A 20,004-nucleotide genomic window follows, 5' to 3' on the forward strand; every position below is an offset into this window, starting at 1 on the left:
ATGAAAAGACAGCTGTGGGGTTGAGGGTTTAGCTCAGTGGTAGAGCGCTTGCCTAGCAAGTGCAAGGCCCTGGGTTCCATCCTCAGCTCTGAAAAAAAAAAGAAAAAAGAAAAGACAGCCGAGAGGAAGCTCAAGCCCAGTATGGTTTCTTTGTGTTCTGCAACCAAGTATATAAAGTATTTGGCAATAGTTTATTACTGTCCGGTTCTGGTGGACAACCAGGAAGAGTGGTAGTAGTCTGTAACAACTCTTCATGAGGTATCTCACATTGGACAACGGGGATTGAAATTCAATAACTTATGACTTCCGGGATGGGCATTATCCTCCCTAGACCTTCACTTCTTGCTCAGCCTTTTCAAATCGCCTGTTCAAATTGCCCAGGTCATTCGCGCTCTGATTTCAGTGTATCAGTCCCCACCAAGACTCATGTTCCCGCGTGGTGTCCACGAAGCAGTGAGTATCAGGAGGCAGCCGAGTAGGACATGTTTGGATCACGAGGACAGAACCACCATGAAGAGACTGATGGTTTCCATGCAGAAGTGAATTCACCCTTTTTTGAGACTGGATTTTATGACGAATACAGAGAATAGGTTATTATAAGGAATATTGTCTCCTTTGTCCCCTTTCTCTTCATATAAATTTCCTTCCTTTCCGTGACCCATGCAAGGAGCAACACAAGGCTTTCACCAGAAGCTCAGCATTTGGACTCCAGCTTCCAGATTGATGAGCTTAAGGAACCTCATTCCTTTATATGTTACACAGTCTCCGGTATGTTGTTATAGCACTGAAAAAAAAAATCAGGTAACATAGAAGAGAAAAATTCAGCAAGGAAACTGAGATTTTGAAAAATTTAAATGAATAAAAAAATATCACACAATGAAATGTCACCAATGATTTTACTCATCTTGGCTCAAAAGAACCACTGGAATTATGTAAAATTAAAACACTGCACAAGAGCCCAGACCAGGCACATTCAGAGAGGATTGAGGGAGGGATAACTAAAAAAAAAAAGATGTGTGAAATGCTATATGGAAACTTACTACTTTATAAGAGTAGTAAAATATGTATCTTAAAGAAAAAAGAGTAGGGGGTGGGTGGAGAGATGGCTCAGTGGTTAAGAGCATTGGATGCTCTTTTGGAGGACCTGGGTTCGTAAAGTCCCAGCATCTACATGGTGGCTCACAACCATCTGCCACTTCAGTTCCAGGGACATCCTCTTCCAGCCTATGTAGGTGCACATAGTGCACAGATATACAAAGGAAAAACAGCCGGGCGGTGGTGGCGCACGCCTTTAATCCCAGCACTCGGGAGGCAGAGCCAGGCGGATCTCTGTGAGTTCGAGGCCAGCCTGGGCTACCAAGTGAGTTCCAGGAAAAGGCGCAAAGCTACACAGAGAAACCCTGTCTCGAAAAAACCAAAAAAAAAAAAAAAAAAACAAAGGAAAAACACCCATATACAAAAAGTAAAAAGGAGTTTGAAGGAGGCACCCTACAAGGGAGAGGTAATGCTCTTTTCAAAAACCACAGGTTATGAAACAAAATTCCCTGTGCAAGTGGAGATAATTCCCTAAGAGTTGTTGGGTAGGGAGGTCCCAAACAATACAGGGACTATCGATGTTGCTTTTGGTTGCCTAATAGAACTTGATGGAAAGACCTTATTGCTGAAGATACCACACACTTTGATCACAGGACATAGAGAAACCAAGCTGGAACTCACCTAGAAGTCTCCTCCCTGCTGGCTCACTGTCACAGTGTTGGGAGGTCCTATGCAGTCTTCTAGAGGAGAAAAGTCATCAACTGCCTTACCTAGCGGTGTTCCCTGTGAACTACAACACCAATTGCTGGTGTGACAGAGGCATGAATGTTATCAATCTAACCAACCCCTTTATGATTAGATTTAAGGACCACCACACAGAAAAGATATAAACTGGCCAAGAACCTGCATCTGGGGAGGTCATGGACCCTAGGGGAGCAGCCTACTACTACTGTTTTGATCAATGGACATGTTATCAAACTGTTTTCTAAATACTTAATTATATATATATATATAATTATTATATATATATATATATATTAGTTCTGCTCTCAGCCTTCATCAGAGAAGCTTCTTTTTCAGGTAGACAGTGATTAAGATAGAGGCTCATAACTGGTCAAAGACAATAAGAGACAGTAGACTCTTCGGCCCTAAACAGGACAACTATCTCATTCTCCAACTGTGTCACTGGCTTTTCTGTCGTGGTGATAAAACGCCATGACCAGAAGCTACTTACGGAAGAATGAGTGTATTTTGGCTTGCAGTTCCAGAGGGATAAGAATCTATATCGTGTTGGGGAACGTAGGGCACAAGCAGCAGACTTGGGGTCTGGAGCAGGAAGCTGAGAACCCACATCCTCAGCCACAACCATGAGGCAGAGAGAGAATTGGAAGAGCCCCAAGACTTTCAGTCTGAAAGCTCACCCCTAGGGATCTATTTCTCCTATCAAGACTGTCCCACCACACCCTTACAGATGGTGCCACCGAATGGAGAGCAAGTGTTCAAATGCCTAAGACTCTAGAAGAAGGCATGTCTCGGGCTGGAGAGATGGCTCAGCGGTTAAGAGCCTTGGCTGCTCTTCCAGAGGACCTGCGTTCAATTTCCAGCAACCACATGGTGGCTCACAACCACCTGTAATGGCGCCCTCTTCTGGCTTGCAGGGACACATGTAGGCAGAACACTGTATAAATAATAAATAAATAGATAAAAGAATTCCATTTTTTTTTTTAAAAAAAAGAAGGCATGTCTCACTCAGATGGATACACCAACCCCCTCCCAAGGCTCAGGGGACATCTTGGAAGTGGAGATGGAAAGATTACAAGGGCCAGAGGTTGCCAGGGGGGACTGTTGCGAAACAGTGTCTTCTAGACAAGACTACACAAGACATGGCTGAGGCACTCATAAACTCACTGTAGCTATGGTGACGTGTACAAGACCTACATAAGACTGAGTCCATCAACATTCTATCATGAAAGGAAGAAGGGTTCGTGAGATCCAATCTCTCTCTTAGGAGCAGCAGCTAATGTTGTCTAGAGGAAGGAGTTTCATTTTTTGGGGGAGGGAGGGTTTCGAGACAGGGTTTCTCTGTGTAGTTTTTGTGCCTTTCTGGCTGGCCTCGAACTCACAGAGATCCACCTGGCTCTGCCTCCCGAGTGCTGGGATTAAAGGCGTGCACCACCACCGCCTGGCCATTTTTTCTTCTTCTTTAAAGCACTGTAGCCATTGAGAAGTTGCCCATGTTCCAGGAAAGCATCTTCCACCCAGGTTCATGCAGGCAACCTATTACATTCAGTCTGTCATGCACACCAAAGACATGTAAGTGAGAAAGGACTTGGGAAGAGGAAGGGTCTCAGCGGGAGGAGAATAAGAGAGTAATGGGGAGTGAATGGGAATAAAATTCATTAATTCATTGCATGAATCTGTCAATGAATTAAAAAGTACATAAATAGAAAAAAATAGCCCCCCCCCCCCAAAAAAAATCAACAGAGTGATGAGTCAGTCTACGGAATGAGAAAATAATATTTGCCAATTGTACACCACACAGGGAGTTAGCAGAGATGCAAAAATTAAATATCAAAATATCAAATTATACAGTAAAGAGCCAGACTAATGATTAGACAGGTCTCAAAAGATTACATACAACTGGCCAAGGAATCTTTGAAAAAGTATTCAACATTCTTTGCCATCAGGGAAATGCAAATTAAAACCACTTTGATACTCTATCTCACCCCAGTCAGAATGGCTATCATTAAGAAAACAAAAGTCAGCCAGGCGGTGGTGGCGCACGCCTTTAATCCCAGCACTCGGGAGGCAGAGCCAGGAGTATCTCTGTGAGTTCAAGGCCAGCCTGGGCTACAGAGTGAGTTCCAGGAAAGGCTCCAAAGCTACACAGAGAAACCCTGTCTCAAAAATAAAGAGAGAGAGAGAGAGAGAGAGAGAGAGAGAGAGAGAGAGAGAGAGAGAGAGAGAGAGAGAACAAAACTCAGCAACAACTCATGAGTATGTCAGGGGTGGGGGTGCTTTATACATTGATGGTGGCAATGGAAACCGGAGCAGCCACTATGGAAGTCAATATGAATGTAACTAGAAAAACTGAAAGTGGAATGGTTCTTTAGAGGAACAAGCTGATAGAATGAATATGGGATTTCTTAGATTGGCTTATATGATATGGTCTGAGCCCTCCAACCATGGCTACCTCACACCAGAAAGGCTGAGAATCCAGTAGCCTTATTTTTTTTTTTTTTTTTGGTTTTTTGAGACAGGGTTTCTCTGTGTAGCTTTGCGCCTTTCCTGGAACTCACTTGGTAGCCCAGGATGGCCTCGAACTCACAGAGATCCACCTGCCTCTGCCTCCCGAGTCCAGTAGCCTTTTGATGAATCCAGTAGCTGTTTGATCCACAAGACTGAGTGTCTCAGAAGTCCCAATGTGGTGTTGAAGGCCTAGAGGATTCCTGGAGAGCTGCTGGTCTTCAGTCCACATAAGCAGCCTGATGGAGCTGGGTTACGATATCAGCAAAAGAACGTAGTAGCAGCAGCAGCAATAGAGTAGATGGACTTGCAAGCAAGAGTGAAGGCAAGCAGGAAAACGTTTCCTTCTTACATCTTCTTTTGCCTGGGCTGTCATCAGAGGTGCTGTTCACATTTACAGTGGGTCTTTCTACTTCAACCCACCTGACCGAGAAAGCGCCTCACAGGAGCACAGTCCCAGAAGCTTGTCTTTTCAATGATTCTGGATCCAGTCAAGTTGACAACCAACATCGACAATACCATTGCAGAGCATATACTTGAAGGCCTCTGATTAACATGTAACAGAGATTCTTGAATGTCTGTTTTTATTGCTGTACTGTTCACAATAGCCAGAAAATGGAGCCAGTCTAGATGTCCACCAAAAAGATAAATGAATGCATAAATATGACACTACACAAAATGAAATTTTATTCAGCCATAAAGAAAAATAAAATCATGATATTTTAGGTTGGGGATTTAGCTCAGTGGTAGAGCGCTGGCCTAGCAAGCGCAAGGCCCTAGGTTTGATCCTCAGCTCAAAAAAAAAAATGATATTTTAAGGAAAATGGGTGAAAGTAGAGATCATTATGTTAAATGAAATAAGCCAGACTCAGGCCAGGCATGGTGATGCATGACTTCTTTAATCCCAGAACTCGGAAGGCAGAGGCAGGAGGATCTTTGTGAATTCAAGGCCAGCCTGATCTACATAGTGAGTTTAAGGACATTCAGGCCTACATAGAGAGACCCTGTCTCAAACAAACAAACAAACAAACAAAAACTCAGAGATAAGCCAGACTCAAAAAGACAAACACCACATGCTTTTTCTCACATTCAGAGTCTAGATTTAAATCTCTCTCACCTCCGTCTCTCTCTGTCTCTCTGTCTCTTTCTGTCTGTCTGTCTGTCTGTCTCTCTCTGTGTGTGTGTGTGTATTTCATAAATAAATAAAAGAAAGGAGGAAAATATTTTAATGGAGAGAAGAGGAAGGAAGAAAAACAGAGTACCGGAATGGAATGCGTGTGACCTGATAGCAGAGGGCAGTGGGGGGGGGAGGGGGGGTGGTTATTATGTGAGGGGAGGAAGAGGATCAGCAAGAGGTGGGTAGAATGGGCGGAGGTGGGAAGAGAGTGAGGTGAGAGGGATGAATAAGAACAAAATAAAATGACGTTTATGTACGAAAATGCCATACTGAGTCCCATTACCATGCATATTAACTGGAAAAAAAACCCACATTATTTTGTATGCTAATTAGAAAATTAATTTGAAAAAATATAGGGTAAAATTACCAGTTGCTGTCATTTGATAACATCTATTCAAAGTATCTCTCTTTGTGTACATACAAACAAATAACTTAATATTCTTATACATTAAAGAAAACATACACCCTTAAAGCAGAAGTTTATTCTATATAAGGACAATTGTCCATTCCATAACATGTATTGGGAATGAAGACAATATGGTGTGGGGATGGCTTCCTCCTGGCTTCTTCATACTCTGTGGCTAATAGCCATGCTGTATTAATTGCAGTGATTTTCAATGCTGTTAAGAGCAAGTCCGCTTGCCATTCTGATTATAACTGTTTCCAACTGTCATATTAACTGCCACGGACAGAGTGCACACTGCAGTTGGAAATACTTTGCAAATTTCAATGAAAAAAGAGAGAAGAGGCCGGGCGGTGGTGGTACACACGCCTTTAATCCCAGCACTCGGGAGGCAGAGGCAGGCGGATCTCTGTGAGTTCGAGGCCAGCCTGGGCTACAGAGTGAGTTCCAGGAAAGGTGCAAAACCACACAGAGAAACCCTGTCTCAGAGAGAGAGAGAGAGAGAGAGAGAGAGAGAGAGAGAGAGAGAGAGAGAGAGAGAGAGAGAGAGAGAGAGAGAGAGAGAGAGAGAGAGAGAGAGAGAGAGAGAGAGAGAGAGAGAGAGAGAGAGAGAAAGGGAGAGAGAGGTGGGGCTTTATGTGTAAACTTTCGATTCCCGATAGGATGCCTACTCTTGACTGTCAACCTGACGGGAGCTAGAATCGTTGTCCAGACAAGTTTCTGGGCATGCCTGGGAGCGATCATCTAGATTAGGTCGATGGGGGTGGGAAGAGCCACCCTAAATGTGGATGATACCATTCCAGTGGCAGCAGAAGAGGAGAAAGGGAGCTGCTGGTCACGGCCTTCATCACTCGCTGCTTCCTGACTGCAGCTACAGTGTGAAGAGCTGCATTCTGCTCCCGCTGTGACTCCCTAGCTATGGTGGGCAGGCCGTATCCCCTAGAACCATGAAGCTGACACAAATGCTTCCTCCACCAAGTTGCTCCTTGACAGTCATTCTGTCACAGCAGCGAGGAGACCAACAAATACACCCCGTTTTAATTTTAGGGCACACCGTCTTCAGTAGTTCAGAGATGTTAACTTTATGCGTAGTTTGAAAAATATTTACATATGACATTTCACTTGAAACTGTGGGTATTGTTCTTGCTAGGTTTTTTTTTTTGTTTATTTATTATTATTTTTTTTTAATTTTACAGAAGACCGAGTTTTTTAGGAAGAGGGAATCTCAGCTGAGAAAATGTCTCATGGGATTGGCCCATAGGCAAGTCTGTGAAGGGACTTTCTTGTTTAATGATTGATAGAGAAGGGTCCAGCCCACTGTGGGTGATGCTCTCCCTGGGAGGGTGGTCTTGGATGGTATAAGAAAGCAGGCTGAAGAAGACAGTAAGCAGCACTCCTCCATGACTTCTGCTTCATTTCCAGCCTCCAGGCTCTTAACTTGAATTCCTGCCCTGACTTCCCTCAGTGATGGGGTGTAACCTGAGTTGTGAGCTGAAATACTCTTTCCTCCCCAAGTTGCACAACAATGAAAACCCTAAGCCAGGTATTTTAGGGGGGAATATTGGGGGCTTGAACCTCGGGCCTCGTAGATACTGTTTTTAAGCAAATGTAAGGGCACCGGTACAAAAAAAAGCAACACGCTCTTTCCAAATTGCTGTCATGGAGAGTCAAAGCTCTGTGACTTGAGCTTAAATATTTTGAATGTGTGGCTCCGGAAACATTTTACCCATATTATTGTGTATACAAATACATCCTCGACGAGGAGATTTGCTGTTCATTTCCGGAGTTTTCACCTATAACCTGCTGCATTAGTCTGCTTGGCTATATCTAAAAGTTCTAGCATTTAGCTACTCAGAAGTAGCCACCATGTGTGTTAAAACAATTTACCAGTACTGAGTATGCCAAGGGCCAGAGGATCGTGAGATTGAGACTAGTGTGAGCGACATAATAAGAGCCTGTCAGAAAGAAAGAGAGAAAGAAAGAAAGAAAGAAAGAAAGAAAGAAAGAAAGAAAGAAAGAAAGAGAAGAAAAACAAATGTATGGTTTCAGATGTTCACCCTCTGCTTTAAAAAATACATTTTTATGGTGTGTGTGTATGAGAGAGAGAGGAGAGAGAAATAAGTAGACATCCCGCGGGAGTCAGTTCTCTGCCATTATGGGCTCTAGGGATGGTACTCTTGTCACCAAACTCTGAGGTAAGCGCTTTTATCTACTGAGCAATCTCACTGGGCCCATCTTCTGCTCTTAAGAATTTTCACTGTGGGGGCTGGAGAGATGGCTCAGAGGTTAAGAGCACGGCCTGCTCTTCCTGAGGACCTGAGTTCAATGCCTAGCAACCACATGGTGGCTCACAACCATCTGTAACGAGATCTGGTGCCCTCTTCTGGCGAGTGCATACATAACAAACAAACAAACAAACAAATAAATAAATAAATAAAAATATACATTTAAAAAAAAAGAATTTTCATTGTGACCATTTCCTTCATGTCACACACAAACTGGCATTAGTATTTGAAGTTTGTAGCATCACCACAAGGTCTTGTCCAATGTCACCTTTCAGAGTCTGCCAAGTGAATGTCGAGGGGGAGGAACTAACTCTATATCACCTCTTGTGGGACTGAACACCCTTTCCAAAGGACAAAGCTGGACTTTCATTATCAGCTCCTGGAGGGGCTCGGGGTGTTATGGAGGATGTGGGAGAGGTAACTGATGCCTTCCCCTGAGTTCTGTGCTCCAGCCTCGGTCACTTCCCAGAGCTCCTCATGGAGCCTATGATCCGTGTGTTGGGAAGACTCTCAGGAACAAGTCCTAGCCAAACTGTGTTTAATTGATTTCTTGAGGATATGATAACAGAACAGAATAGAACAGAACAGAACAGCAGGGTCCACTAGAAGCAAACAGGATTAGAATAGTTACCACTGTGAAAACAGCTTTATCAATAGGATTAATTAGGAAAAAAAGTGTTCTACCCAGATGTGCTGGCACATGACTTTAATCTCAGCACTCAGGAGGCAGAGCCAGGAGGATCTCTCTCTAAGTTTAAGACCACTCTGGCCTACATAGTGAGTACCAAGCCAGCTGGGACTATATAGTGAGACTTCGTCTCAGAAAAAAAAAAATATGCAGACATAGAAAATTGTTTACTTTCATAATGATTCTAAAATAAAAAGAAACAAGAAAGAAAGAAAGAAAGAAAGAAAGAAAGAAAGAAAGAAAGAAAGAAAATTCTTCCAGAGTTCAAATAAATTAAATTTATGGACTGTTCCTTCTTGCAGAAAACAGCTGGTTCCCATAGACAGACTCTTTTCTCTACAATAAAAACTTGGAAGCCGGGCAGTGATGGTGCACACCTTTAATCCCAGCACTTGGGTGGCAGAGCCAGGCGGATCTACAGAGCGAGCTCCAGGACAGTCACCAAAACTACACAGAGAAACTTTGTCTTGAAAAACCAAAAAAAAGTAAATAAATAAAATAAAATAAAATAAAAACCTTGGGTACTGGGACTGTGTGGAAGCTTCCCCTCTCCTTTAGTAAAAGGGGAACATCCCAGTAGTTAGCTGATAAAGAAACCAGACAAGTCTAAGAAGAAGGGGGGAGGGAGGCGCCCACTTTGTACAGTTCTCATATTGAACTATGAAAGCAAAACTATCCACAGGGCTAGTGTTGGGAGCCGTACAGCCTAGTCTCAGCATGTGACTACCTGTCCAGTGGGTTTCCTCGGGGCAAGGCATGGACTCTCACTGGGCAAGGACCAGTAATCCTCGGGAGAGTGTAGGAATTTGCAAAATTCGTGTAGCTTGAAGGCTCCTTTCTCTTTCATTATATTGGTGATTCTTTGGGCGGTTTTTGGTTTTACTTTGTCAGTTACACAAGCAATAGCTGTAATTTACCCTGGAAATTCTGTTCTTTCTCAAATATTTTCCCCCTAAGATTGATTCAACAGGGGAGGCAGAAAGGGGAACAATGGGGGCTTTCATAATGATCACGACGGATTCCTTAAATTGTGATGTATTCCTTAAAGTAAAAAATAGAAGTGGCCGGGCAGTGGTGGCACATGCCTTTAATCCCAGCACTCGGAAGGCAGAGCCAGGTGGATCTCTGTGAGTTCAAGGCCAGCCTGGTCTACAAAGCGAGATCTAGAACAGCCAGAACTACACAGAGAAACCCTGTCTCAAATAAATAAATAAATAAATAAATAAAATCTTCTTAGGAACTCAAGATAGATGACTCCAAACTGAAATCACTCATGTATCTAATAGCCTGTAGAAGGAATTCAGAGTGCATTCAGGAGACACACCAGTAGTGTGGTGACCAGGGTCTGGAACATCACCTCAAAGTTTTCAAGTGGAAGCAAATCTCTAAAACCTGAAAAAGGTAACTCAGGACACCATGACAGAAACTCCTTTGCTGAGAGTTTCATTCATATATTGTAGTAGGGGGGGCGGGGGAAGTTTAACAATAATTGAAAAAAATAGTTGAAAAAAAACCAATTATCTTCAATGGGTCAAGATACAAATATAGAAAAAGATAGTTATAGTGTCATGTTTATTTGAAAAAAACGAGATTTCACATTAAATCTCTCTGCCTTAACATATGTAAGAAATGGGTCACAGTAAGATAAATTATTGTTTCCAAGAACGTGATTTTAGTATCTCTAATTGTGTCATGTGTTTTCAAACTTCCCCACTTATCTTCACTCATGATAGCACACAGTTGCTGAAAATAAAGTGTGACCCCAAGTGGACCCTGCAGTCAGGAATGAAATACACTCAGAACAAAGCAACACTCACAAAAACTGCTCTTATTATTTAAATACGGAATTTACGAAAGCCAAGTTAATCCAATGGGCCATTATGTACACAAGTGAGTGAATATTAGTTTACATTTACACATATATTCATATGAAATTAAGTACAAAGATAAATTTTAAATAAACGTTATCTGTGAAAAATACATAAAATGTGAGTGATTAAAAAAAGTTCAACTTGGGTGCTTGTTCAGTATTTGGTGCTTAAAATATTTGGAAAAGTTATTCATATATATGAGTATATATATATATATATATATATGTACATATATATATATATATATATATACACACACACACACATAACTTGTGGAAGTTATAAAAGGTGAGAGAGATAAGGAAACCGTATATGTCCAGTGTGGTTTAATAAGTGGGGTCAGAGAGTCGAGGTAAGGTTTCCACATAGGCAGGACTCACACAGTATAAATAGATGATCAGAAGTGAATGGAATCCAGTTTACCCAAGGTCAGTGCCACTCGAAAGAACTAAGAAATACCCAAGTGAATGCCACTCAAAATCGAATAGCACCAAGGAACTTTCCAGAGAAGGCAAACGAAGACAAATTTTGATAATGTGCTCATATTGTTAGCGTATGTTCATTTGACTTCCTCCTTTTGTCTTCAAGACATTGACCTTAACGACGTTCCTCCCCGTGGTGCTGAGTGCTAGGAATCTTATAACGACCTCACACAACTCCAGTGGGAATCTGCCTGCACTGGATGCTAGCAATCATCCTTCTAGACAAGTGCCGGGTTCCAAATCTTGCATCCCAACCCCAACTTTCTTTGTGCTCTGAATTCTGCAGACATCGGGATCCTCTCCCGCGGCCTAGGGCAGGATGCCTTTGACTGGCACCCTGGACACGTTTCCCTCATGGCACGGGTCAGGTGAAGACCCAAGCCAGCTGCTAGTTGACGCAGGGGCAGCAGAAGCAGCAGATGGTCCTGCAGGGGTTCTTCTTCTTGTACTGCACCGCCTTGCGCACCTGCGCCTTGGCCTCACCGGTGTAGTCGAGGGTCTTCTGCACGTTGAGCTCGATGACGTTCAGCGTGTCCGCCTGCTTCTCCACCAGCACGGCCATCTGCAGGAAGAGATCGTGCACGTCGCGGATGCGACCCTCCAGCCGCAGCAGCTCGCGGTGGCGGCTCTCGATCTCGTTGAGCGCGGCCCGTGCGCCCTTCACATCGGCCAGCAGGTTCTCGGAGAACACGTCCCACTTGCCCTGCTCGAACATGTCCTCGATCTGCTCGCCCGACACGTCCTTGCCCATGATCTCTAGCTGCCGTTGGATGCGGATCTTGCAGTTGTCGCGCTGTTTCATCTCGGCCTGGTTGTACTCGTACATGGCCTGCTGGAAGGCGAGGGTCAGCGCGCTGTATTGTGCGTGCGAGATGCGTGCCACCGCCGAGTGCTCGCCGTGCCGGGCCTGCGCCTGCTCGCTCAGCTCCTTCATGGAGCGCAACTTCTGGTGGATGCCCTCGCCCCGGGTCTTGATGGCCTTGGCGATGGAGTTGGTGTCGCGCTTGATGCTGCTGAGGCGCCGCATGGACGTGAGGAAGCGGACGTTCTGCCTCCCCAGGCGCTTCACGTCGATCATCAGCAGCTGGTTTTCATCCTGGATGTCCTGGATGACCCTGTACAAGGACTCCAGGATGTGGTCAGTCTCGAACACGATGTCCTCGTGGGGAGCGTCAAAGTCATCGTCCCCGTCTGGGAATTGCTGGTCATAGCTCCTGGACAACTCCAGAAGCTCTGCAAGCCGGTCCTTCATTTTGCCTACAAGTAGAGACAGCAGTTAGGATCCTGCAGTGACAGAAGTTTGTGTTCAGAGGGACTGAAAAGCAACGGTTCTGCTCAGTGCTCCTAATTCCTTTTCCCTGGGTGCATTAAAGGGGCTAAATTTTACTGACAAGTAAAGAAATACTATGATTCAGATGACTCTTACCATGTTTCACAGCCTTTGCACATCTGCAGTTCACTAACACAGGTGCCCTCAACCCAATCAGTAATTTAAAATTTTAGATGGCTTTGGGAATCAATTTCTTTTTCTTGCTTTTTGTTTCTCCATCAAGGATTTGACACACTAGCCGTGCAGTGGGGGCCCACACCTTTAATCCCAGCCCTGGGGAGGCAGGCAGCGGCAGGCAGATCTCTGTGAGTCTGAGGCCAGCCTGGTCTACGAAGTGAGTTCCAGGACAGCCAGGGCTACATGGAGAGACCCTGTCTCAAAAAGAACATAAACAGTTAAGTTGGCTTGATGTATTGGCCGCTTACAAATGCTGTCATAGGGCTGCGTGAGAGATGACTCTGTGGTTAAGAATGAGGTTCTGCTCTGGCTGAGGACCTGAGTTCAGTGCCCTGAACTCATGTCTGCTGGTTCACAACTGCCTCTAACTCCAGGTGATCCAATACCTTCTTCTGACCTTCTTGGTCAACTGCACTCATGTGCACATATCCAAACTCAGACAGACAGACAGACAGACAGACAGACAGACACACACACACACACACACACACACACACACACACACACACACACACCAAACCAAACCAAACCAAACCGAAGAACTGAGTGAGCATGGTGGTGTTTGCCTTTAATTCTAAGGTAGACTAGTATATGTAGTTGGTTGTTTTACTCTTTATTCTTTGTTCTCTGCTCTTTGTGGGGTTTATCATCCAGCTCCCCAATAAATACACACATGGAGGCTTATTCTTTCTTACAAGTTCCTGGCCTTAGCTTGGCTTATTTCTAGCCAGCTTTTCTTAACTTAGATTATCCCATCTACCTTTTGCCTCTGGGCTTTTATCTTTATCCTGTACACCTTTCTTTACTTTCTTTACTTCTTACTCCATGGCTTCTGTAGCTGGGTGGCTGGCCCCTGGGGTCCTCCTCTCCTCATTTTCTCACTCCTTGATCTCCTCTTCCCATATTTTTCCTATTTATTCTCTCTGCCTGTCAGGCCCCCCTATCCTTTCTCCTGCCTCTCTATCAGCTGTTCAGCTCTTTGTTAGACCATCAGGTGTTTTAGACAGGCACAGTAACACAGCTTCACAGAGTTAAACAAATGCAACATAAACAAAAGTAACGCATCTTTGCATCATTAAACAAATGTTCCACAGCATAAAAAAAAAATGTAGCACATCTTAAAATAATATTCCACAACAGCATATCTATAAATTTGAGGCTAGCCCGGTTTACATAGTGAGTTCCATGCTAGCCCCGGCTACATCGTGAGACCCTGTCTCAAATGAATAAGTAAATAAATATATAAATAAATAAGACAAATGCTGTAAAGGTGCTGGGGAGATGGCTCAGAAGAGTCAAGTTTGATCCCCAGCATCTCTACAAAATCTGGATGTGGCAGTGTACACCTATAATCCCAGGGCTGGGATTACAGACAGGAGGCCCTCCAGGGCTTGGTGGCCAGCCATTCTAACCAAATCAGGGAACTCTAACTTCAGCAAGAGACTCTGTCTCAAAAACTAAGGAGAGTGACTGAGGAAGACACCAACATCAACCTCTGGTCTCCACATGCTTGCCTATACTCATGCACGTGCACCCTCCCACCCGGGTACATACACACACACACACACACACACACACACACACACACACACACACACACATACACACACACACACACCACACACACACACACACACACACACACACACACACACACACACACACACACGAAAACACAGGCCACAAACAAATGCTGCCAAAGCAAAACCCGTCTGAAGTAAAACAACACCAACTCTAGTAATAGTAAGGCAATTAAAAACCAAAATTTGGACATCAAAGTCAAGTGCAGAGGTGTGCACCTGAGGTTCCAGCTACCAGGAAGGCTGAGGCAGGATGAACACTTGATCCTATGAGTTCCAGTAGCACGGCCTGGGCAATACAGCCAGACCCCATGGGGAAAAAAGGTGGAGATTTTTTTGGCTCCTTTTCCCGATATTTTCTTTCTTTCTTTCTTTTCAGAGCTGAGGACCTAACCCAGGGCCTTGCACTTGCTGGGCAAGCACTCTACCACTGAGCTAAATCCCCAACCCCTCCCAATATTTTCTAATGGTAAGCATTGTTGACATTTTTCACAACTAAAAACCCCTTATACAAAGAATTTGAATCATACAGTCCTACAACAATAATATAACATAGTCTCTTTTATCCACCATGCAACAGAAACCTTTGTCTCTTTCACAAGGTTGGTACAAATCATTGCTAAGACAAAGCGATGTTTTCTTTTTTTTCTTTTTTTTTTTTTTTTTTTTGGTTTTTCGAGACAGGGTTTCTCTGTGTAGCTTTGCGCCTTTTCCTGGAACTCACTTGGTAGCCCAGGCTGGCCTCGAACTCACAGAGATCCACCTGGCTCTGCCTCCCGAGTGCTGGGATTAAAGGCGTGCGCCACCACCGCCCAACTCAAAGCGATGTTTTCTACATGCACACACATTTTCGGTGGAGTGGACACGTGAGTTGGGGCTAGTCTGCCCTTTGATGTGATACTTCCTGGCTAGAAAGAACCTGTGGCAAATATACCAATAGTCACACAGAGGTACTGAATCCCCTGGAGCTAGAGTTACAGGCAGTTGGGAGCCACTCGGTGTGGGTACTGGGCACTGAAACCCAGTCCTCTACAAGAGTTGTACATGGTCTTGATTACTGAGCCATCTCCAGCCTCTTTTTCCTGTTCCTTTTTCTCCCACCAAGTTATTAGGAAACGTTTAAAAGTAATACAGTATTCTGAGACTTCTAAAGAAAATGCTGGAAAGAGGAAACAGATAGGAACTTCCAGGAAGGCAGCTCAGTACTCCATATTGAAAGCTTTTCAAGTATATATTTATTTTAAGGACACATGGGAGGATGTGTAGAGCATGGTAGGTATGTATATTTTCATCACCATTTTATCTTTGCAGATATTCAAAAATGGCTTCAACACACACAATGCTAAGCTACTTATTGGCTACTCCATAAGTCACAGAGTTTAGGAGGCCATCTAATGAGATGAAAAGCACACATGTTCTCTCGGGTAGAAAAGGTAGCTAGGGAGAAGAGAATTGCAGCAGTCCCACATGACTGTCTGAACGAGACTTGAGCAAGATGCATCAAAATGTTAATAGCAATTTTCCTTGAGTCATGGGATAATGTGATAGTCACTGTTCCTTCCCCTTGCTATTCTATATTTCCCACCATTTTATGAGATCCATACAGATTTTATAACTAATTGTATAATCTATGCGTGGCCATTAGATTGACATTCTGTGCTTCCTGAGGAAGAACACTGGCTAACTAGTATAGAATGGGTGCCACATCCATCTGCTTAAGTTAGTGTTCAGTGCATTCTGCTCTCCAAGAAGTGGGTGAATGCAGTGCCACTTTGAGATCTTTGGCAGCAGTTAACTCTGCAGCTTACACACAATTGAGCCTGTATGATAATGAGTATTCAGAGACGGGTAATGCCTGGGGGGCGCTCAACAACCTAAGACAGAGTGCCTGTGTGGCCTGGGCAGGCGTCTCCATGACGGGTAAGGTGACCTGCTGACATCCCACGCAACCTAAGTCAAAAGCTCATTTTTTAGTAAAAGAGGGACCTGTAGGGTCCTGGCCCATTTTGGGTAACTGTTGCCTTGCTTGCTGACTTTGACCTTGATATCCTCCCTATGCTAATTCCCTGCCGGGTTCCACCCTCCTGAACCCTGAACGCTTAAGGGAAGTTTCCTGTCTGTGTATCCTGCATAATGGGCGTTAACAGTTTAGATGCAAGATTGTAAAACATCGGTAGCAAACTTCTGCCCTCCGGGGTTCTCCCATTGTGCTGTAAGCCTGTATTTAAGACCTCTTCCCTCCTTCAATAAACAGCATTTGGCATTAAAAAAAAAAAAGAAGTGGATGAACGAAATGGACACATTTTGATGGACATAGCAAGAATAGTGTGCATGGATGCTTTCCTTGAATCTTGGCCAAGTCTTGCAAAGCATTATGATGGAAGGTAATTGTTGGCAGAGGGAAAGAATCACACATGCCAAGAATCACACATGCCAGGTTTCTAGGACTCTGTCCATAGATAGGTTCTACGCTCTCTGCTGCTCCCCTAACGCTTTGAAAGAACTATGGGAGGAGACCACCTCGTTGTCAGCATGAAGAGCAAAGCAGAGTCCAAAGCACCTAAAAGATGGTATCAGAAAATGTCCAAGGAGTGACTTGCTTTCAGGATCTATCCACCTGACACCATAGGTCCCCAATCAGTAAAGATGTAAGATCATTGCAAGTCCATGATCTGTAGGAGATGAGAAGGGCAGAGGGGGTGTTCAGACCCTTTGGCACGTGTTAAACAGGAGCCTTCCCAGCACCTTCCCGCCCACTCTTCCTGCACAGCACAGACCAAGATGGATACGTTTTACACACTTAGAAGTTCTCCCAGCTGCCAGCAAGCAAGCATCCGGAAAACAACAACGGGTGTGTGTGTGTGTGTGTGTGTGTGTGTGTGTGTGTGTGTGTGTATGTGTGTGTGTGTGTACCAAGAGGTTTCCTTTTGAGAATGTCTTCAGAGATATTAGAAATATGCATCTTTGCTGAAGGCACATCAAAACATAGAGGAGGGCACACAAGAGCATCAAAATAAGCTTTATAGTCAGTAGGTTGATAGGTACCATGAAATCCTAAAAGAGAAAACTATAGTAACTGATAAAAACAAATCAGACAATTCAACTGACCCAGAGTTTCATGGTGGCAAGCAGTAATGTAATAAACGTTGGTAAGCTGTTCATAAAGTTGCTAAAGTGACTTCTATTTTAATTCATGCTCAGGTGGAAAGTGCTAGAGATGGTTTCTAATGATCAGAAATCTGCTTATGTCTTCTAACCTTCCTTTTATGCAGGCATGGAATGAGGCCTGAGAGATCTCAGTACAACATGGAGGGAAGAGAAGGAGGGAGGGAAGGGAGGTGGGTTGCTTAACCCTTCTTTTGTTGAGCAATAACATTTCACGTGGACGCACATAGAGAAGTAAAGAGATGATGGTGCCTGAGTGGGTTTCAGCCTTAGGGAGACAGTGACATCACCTGGAGGGTTTCTAGTGCAGCAGCTGGCTGTCCTGGGGCTTCTAGAATGAGCTCCTCGTGATTTTAGTATACAGTCAAATTTGTAGCCCATTCCACAGATTCTTATTGTAGATGCTTCGTGATCATAGAAGTTGAACAGTTCTGGAGAACCTTCATTTCCCCCCAGGTTGAAGACAGACTGAAAGGGCCAAGACTCAACAGTGAAAGAAGAGGCTAGCTCTTGGCCTCTCCCCCTCCCGGAAATATGGTGTCTTTCATAATCATTGCCTTCTGGCTTCGGAGGATGGAGAGGGGCTGCATAGGAAATGGAAAGTCGTGAAAACAATCTAGGAAGCCCTACCAGTGCAGTAAGCAAGGATGACAGGAATTTGTTAGAATCCCTTCACTCTCACACGAACAGTTAAGGCAGACACTAACAAAAGGGCATTGGAAATGGAGATCGGGCTTCACCGTTATGTAGCATCTTGAAGTGCATTAATAAGTTGTCTAACAGGATTCAAAAGGAAGGGTGGCATGACTCTATTAGCTAAATATATGAGTCATTGGGACCTGGGTCCTACTATTGGATTTGGCCCATAAAATCTTGCTATTTTCTAGATATGGCTCAACTGGAAGAGTGTTTGCCACCCAAGCAAGAGGACCTGAGTTGAAATTCCCCAGCATCCATGTGAAAATCTGGGTTCAGTGATGCAAATCTGTAATCATGGTCCTGGGACAGCAGAGAAAGGTGAATCCCCGGATGTGGTGATATTTTATCTGTGTCCCCCAATAAAGCTTATCTGAGGATCAGAGGAAAAAGCCAGTCACTATATTAGATATAGAAGTCATGCAATGGTAGCACATTCCTTTAATCTTATCACTTGGAAGGCAGGGATCTGTCTGGATCTCTGTGAGTTCAAGGCCACACTGGGAACAGAGCCAGGCATGGTAGCACATGCCTTAAATTCCAACACTAGTTAACCATAAAGGTCTGGAGGTCTGTACAGACAGACAGGAAGTGACAGAGCTGGGCAGGAAGAGGAAGTGATGTAGCTGGGCAGAGAGAGGAAATGAATTAGCAGAACAGAAAGGAATATAGGCGTGGGTATACAGGAAGTAGGTCTTTTTGGAGACTGGAGGTTGGTAAGGTGAGGTTGGCTTTGGCTTGTTCTATTCCTCTGATCTTTCAGAATTTACCCCAATATATGGCTCCAGGTTTTTTTTTAATTATTATTAATAAGACCATTTAACAATTTGTCTTACACCCAGAGCTCCAAATTCAGTGAGAACTTTACTCAAAAATAAGGCAGAGAGAAATTTTAGACTTTATTTAATGTTAACTTCTGGCCTTCACATGCACACACACACACACACACACACACACACACACACACACACACACATATGTATCAACAGCTGCGTGCATGGGTGCACACACACACACACACACACACACACACACATGTTGTGGGATGGTCTGTATGGCAAATGTGTTGCTGATTGGTCAATAAATAAAACACTGATTGGCCATTGGCTAGGCAGGAAGTATAGGCAGGACAAGGAGGAGAATAAAGCTGGGAAGTGGAAGGCTGAGTCAGAGAGACACTGCCAGCCGCCAAGATGACAAACAGCATGTGAAGATGCCGGTAAGCCACGAGCCACGTGGCAAGGTACAGATTTATAAAAATGGATTAATTTAAGCTGTAAGAACAGTTAGCAAGAAGCCTGCCATGGCCATACAGTTTGTAACCAATATAAGTCTCTGTGTTTACTTGGTCGGGTCTGAGCGGCTGTGGGACTGGCAGGTGAGAGAGATTTGTCCTGACTGTGGGCCAGGCAGGAAAACTCAAGCTACACACACACACACACACACACACACACACACACACACACACACACGAGCACATGAGAATACCACCACACATAGACACTGACACAGACACAGACACACAGACACAGACACACACACACACACACACACACACACACACACACACACTTTGCCCTACCAGGAAGGAGGACTCAAGACGATCAATGAATGGGAATGGTAACTACAGAACTAACACACCGGATGCTACCGAGAACGGCCACGAGAGTCCCTGTCCCTGCTCATCCCTAAAGAAACTTTCATAAACACAGTGTGCAGCTCTAACTCTACTCATAAAGGAGACGCTTTAAGCACACTCACTCTGAAGCAACCAAAAAAAAAAAAGGACATTTTTGATTGTTATGCTCTACATTATGTCCCTTTGGAATGACAAAGGTAACGCCATCTTGTCCTGCCTCTATTTTGTAT

At 44.1% G+C, this 20,004-nt stretch overlaps 1 protein-coding gene across 1 annotated transcript in view; it reads right to left on the reverse strand.

Moving 5' to 3' along the window:
• Positions 1-10,419: 10,419 nt before the first annotated feature.
• The window catches only part of Stx11 (syntaxin 11), a 30,184-nt gene continuing 20,599 nt past the window's right edge, over positions 10,420-20,004 (reverse strand). The window contains exon 2 of the mRNA XM_052750615.1: positions 10,420-12,444. Within this exon, the coding sequence (XP_052606575.1) occupies positions 11,576-12,439 (864 nt within the window). The 5' untranslated portion in view covers positions 12,440-12,444 and the 3' untranslated portion in view covers positions 10,420-11,575. The remainder of the gene's footprint in view (positions 12,445-20,004) is intronic.

The sequence above is a fragment of the Peromyscus californicus genome, unplaced genomic scaffold, assembly GCF_007827085.1.
Source record: "Peromyscus californicus insignis strain IS unplaced genomic scaffold, ASM782708v3 Scaffold_22__1_contigs__length_63687245, whole genome shotgun sequence".
NCBI lineage: Eukaryota > Metazoa > Chordata > Mammalia > Rodentia > Cricetidae > Peromyscus > Peromyscus californicus.